Consider the following 3,548-nt stretch of genomic DNA (forward strand, 5'->3'; position numbering starts at 1 on the left):
GTAGTGTCCTGTGGAGGGTGGAGTTGTGCTGGCACTGAGTCATGTTTGGAGCACCCCTGACTGACCCTGAAGACCTCCTCACCAGAGTGGCATCATCACCAGTGTAGCCACAGTGACACCAAACAGTGGCTTTGGTAAAGAGACCGCCGGCCTGGCACCCCAGGACCTCCATGCTCCCTGACTGACCCTGAAGACCTCCTCACCAGAGTGGCATCATCACCAGTGTAGCCACAGTGACACCAAACAGTGGCTTTGGTAAAGAGACCGCCGGCCTGGCACCCCAGGACCTCCATGCTTTGGTGACACCATCGCTGCTGGCCGCCTGGCCAGCCGCCACCATCCCTGAACTGCAGCCTGGTGCTGGCTCATCACCATTGTCCCCAAATGCCACTGTTTTATGTGACATGGAACTGAATAAAGCCGTGATGGCGTCAGAGCCATAGTGGGGAGCTTGGCCGGCGCTGTGAGGATGGTAGTGTTGCAGGAAGGGGGACAGGGACACCCTGGGGTGCAGGGACGGGGTAGGGTGACATGGGTGCTGGTGTCACACTGCAGTGACCTTGGCGTTCACTGGTAGCCCAGGGGACAAGACTGGTGGCCTGGGCTGTATGCCACATGTCCCCAAGCACTGGTACTGTCACCCTCTTGTGATGTCCCTGGTGCCCCCATGCCCCAACACTCCCTCCCAGGAGACACCGCCCCCACCTCCATCCCAAGAAGGACACACTCTGGCGCCTCACAAGGGTTTATTTGGGGGAACACTTGCACCACACCACCACTGTTCACCCCCTGAGGGCACAGGGAGAGGGTGTGTGTCCCTAGAGGGGGTCACATGCGGGTGTTCAGGCTGTCCATGTACTCCTGCAGAGCCTGCAGCCGGGCATCGATCTCAGCCAGTTCAGCTGAGGGCTCCTTGGAGTGGTTCTCTGGGGAGGCCAGTGCAGGAAGAAAGGGTTAACAAAGGCCTGAACTGGGGTATCTCTCAAATATCTTGGGGCTCAGATGGGGCCTCACCTTTACCAGGGCGCTTGCCAACAGTCCTGCATGCCGGCAGCTTGTGGCTGGCAGCTGGGTGAGGCACCTGGGGGGGAGGTTGGGGGTCACCAGTGACTTCGTGCTCACCCTGCTTTGGGATGCAGGGGGAGACCCCAGAGGGGTGGGGGAACCCCAAAGGGGCAACCACTCACCATGCAGGATGAGGTGCTCAGGGGTCTCCGTGTACGGGTCACTCTCCTGTCCCTGCCCAAGGTGGGGGGGGTTAAAGTATGCTAGAAGGGATGCCCAAGCATCCTGCCCCACCCCAGCATTACCTGCAGGGCACGGGCTCGGGGCGCTCATTGGCTTTGCTGCCAGAGCTCACTCCCAAGCACCAGCTCCGGGAGCTTTCGGCTGCAGGGAAAAATTGGGACGGGGGGAAGTTAAGGAAGGAGCCCCAGCACACAGAGGGTGTGCCCCCAGCCCTCTTCATGCTCCCCACTCACCCGATGAGCTGCGCCTGTGGCTCCTCGCCGGGCTGGTGCTGCCAGAAGCCACTCCACGCCGCTGGCTGCACTCAAGGGAGATGGCGGTAAGGGGACAGGGGTGTGAGGTGGGAAGGAGATCCCCCAGGTGCCAGGGAGGGAAGGTGACAAGCTCAGCCACCACCACTCGCTTTCTGAGCTCAGCTTCCTTCTGCCGGCCCTGCCGGGCCCTGACAAAGGCAGTGGGGTCAAAGCGTGGTGGGCGGGAGCCTGGCAGGGGGAGGCAGAGGAGGGGGTCAGGGTGAGGAGGGGGGGAGCCATGTCCTGTCTCCACTCCTGGGCATGGGTCCCCAAGTGTCCCACACCTGCAGGCGACAGGGACCGTGGTGAGGGGTGGCCCCGGCTGCTCCTGTGGCTCTCCAGGGATGCTGGGCTTCGCTCCGGGGGGCGCAGGGCCGGGCTGGCAGATTTCTGGCGGCTGCCAAGAGGACCAGTGCCATAAGGTGGGGACAGAAGGACACCCCATGGTCATGAGGGTCCTCTTGCAGGGTTCACCCCGGCCTCACCCCCTCCTGTAGGAGGCCAGTTCAGCTGTCAGGTTCTTCACCCGCAGCTGCAGCCTCTGCTCCGACGCTTTTGCCTGGGCCAGCTGTGAGGGGGAGAAAAAATTTCGCTATGCATCCAACAGCCCCTGTCCCTACCAAGAGCAGCTCCCATCCTTCCTGCCCCTCTCCCAGCCCACCTCTGCAGCCAGCTGCTGGTACTCGCGCTGGTGCCGGGCCTCTGCCGCCCGCTTCTCCTCCAGTGCCCGCCACAGCCTGGGGGGGATGACAGGGGGATGGTCTGGGGGTTCCTTCCTCACCCTGTGAGACAGGAATCCCCCAAACCCTTCCGGATGCCACCGGCCCCACTCACACATCCCGCAAGTGCTGGGTCTCATCCAGACGTTGGGCCCGGAGCTGCGCCAGCTGCTCCTGCAGCTCCCGCACCAGTGCCACAAGGTCCGGCCGACCCGCATAGGGCAGTGGCAGTGGGTAATGGATCCTGCAGGAGAGCATGTGGAGGAGGTGAGGCTGGAGTCACTCCCCTGTGACCCCTGCCTGGTGTCCCCTGTCACCTATCGAACTCCACAGAGTAGATGAGGATGAGGTAGCGCTTGGTGTTGAGGGGGGAAGAGGAGGAAGGGGGAGGCCGGGTGATTGCCCCCACTTTCCGGCTATGCAGGGTTTCCAAGTCGGTGTAGGTGAGGAGCTCCAGGCTGACGGACTCGCTGCTCTGCAGAAAGTTCGAAAAGCAGGAGGGCTCGGTGGGACACACACCCCACCCCATGTAGCCCCAAAACGCCGTGTGGAGGAGCGGCACGGCCACACCTGCGTCAGTGCCGACTCCAGCATGCTGCAGAAAATGCCAAACTGCTTGAAATTCCCCGTTTTGCGGGTCAGGTCCTCGACGACTGCGAGGAGGGGAGTACTTCAGTCAGTGCCAGTCGTGGCAAGTCCCCTCATCCCACCACGAGCTCCCTCCGGCACTCACAGGTGGCATCGAACTCGCCTCTCCACAGGTCGGCGGTGCCGTGAGCCTCCACCTCCACCCGCAACGTAGTGCGGGCCAGGGTCACCCGCACCGTGTGTGCCCCGGGCCGGAAAGCGCAGTCGGCCTGCAGGTACCGCGGCTCGCCCATGGTGCGAGGGGTCTGTGGGGAGGGGACACCCTTGGGAGACCGGGGTCTGTACCCCAGGAGTACAGAGGGCACCCCAGGAGTACAGAGAGGGCACCCTCGGAAAGGGGAGGAGGGCTCGGGACAGGTGAGCTGGGCTGGATTCTGGGGGGGGGGCGAGTGCCGAGAACTGATGGGCGCGCACTGACGGGGTAAGAACAAGGGGAGACTACAGCACCACGGGAGGTGACCAGAGACGACCTTAGAGCTTTTGGTAACTTGGGCCCTGCTGGGGGCGGGCGCAGTTTCAAGGGGTGGAGAGACTACAGAGGAACATGGGGAGATCCATGGGCTTGGGCCTGCTGCCGGGAGAAGAGCGGGAAGCGCAGGGCTTCGGGGGCCTGTTCTGGGGGTACCGAGGGAAGGGAACT

General features: G+C 63.2%; 1 protein-coding gene across 2 annotated transcripts; it reads right to left on the minus strand.

Annotated features, from left to right (window-relative positions):
• Nucleotides 1–729: 729 nt before the first annotated feature.
• Nucleotides 730–3,542, minus strand: CCDC61 (coiled-coil domain containing 61). Of its 2 annotated transcripts, none has more exons than XM_017743287.1 (13): nucleotides 2,994–3,542; nucleotides 2,831–2,913; nucleotides 2,578–2,735; nucleotides 2,376–2,504; nucleotides 2,203–2,278; nucleotides 2,027–2,109; nucleotides 1,826–1,938; nucleotides 1,652–1,730; nucleotides 1,482–1,546; nucleotides 1,311–1,389; nucleotides 1,188–1,233; nucleotides 1,015–1,081; nucleotides 730–926 (listed from the first exon to the last, which is right to left on the minus strand). In XM_017743287.1, exons 1-13 carry the CDS (start codon nucleotides 3,139–3,141, stop codon nucleotides 829–831), a joined length of 1,224 nt encoding a protein of 407 aa, XP_017598776.1. In that variant the 5' UTR covers nucleotides 3,142–3,542; the 3' UTR covers nucleotides 730–828. The 2 variants fall into 2 exon arrangements, with proteins under 2 accessions (XP_017598776.1, XP_008638830.2); XM_008640608.2 differs by having other exon boundaries at nucleotides 1,188–1,239.
• Nucleotides 3,543–3,548: the final 6 nt, after the last annotated feature.

The sequence above is a fragment of the Corvus brachyrhynchos genome, unplaced genomic scaffold (genome assembly GCF_000691975.1).
Source record: "Corvus brachyrhynchos isolate BGI_N302 unplaced genomic scaffold, ASM69197v1 scaffold148, whole genome shotgun sequence".
NCBI classification, from domain to species: domain Eukaryota; kingdom Metazoa; phylum Chordata; class Aves; order Passeriformes; family Corvidae; genus Corvus; species Corvus brachyrhynchos.

Bases quoted from the DNA above. Each gene is read 5' to 3' on its own strand.
- CCDC61 (XM_008640608.2), bottom strand. From the start codon at position 3,141: ATGGGCGAGCCGCGGTACCTGCAGGCCGACTGCGCTTTCCGGCCCGGG. The intron at 2,505-2,577 runs GTGACAGGGGAC...GCTCTCCTGCAG, and splicing joins TACTCTGTGGAGTTCGATAG to GATCCATTACCCACTGCCAC. The intron at 2,279-2,375 runs GTGAGTGGGGCC...CATCCCCCCCAG, and splicing joins ACCCAGCACTTGCGGGATGT to GCTGTGGCGGGCACTGGAGG.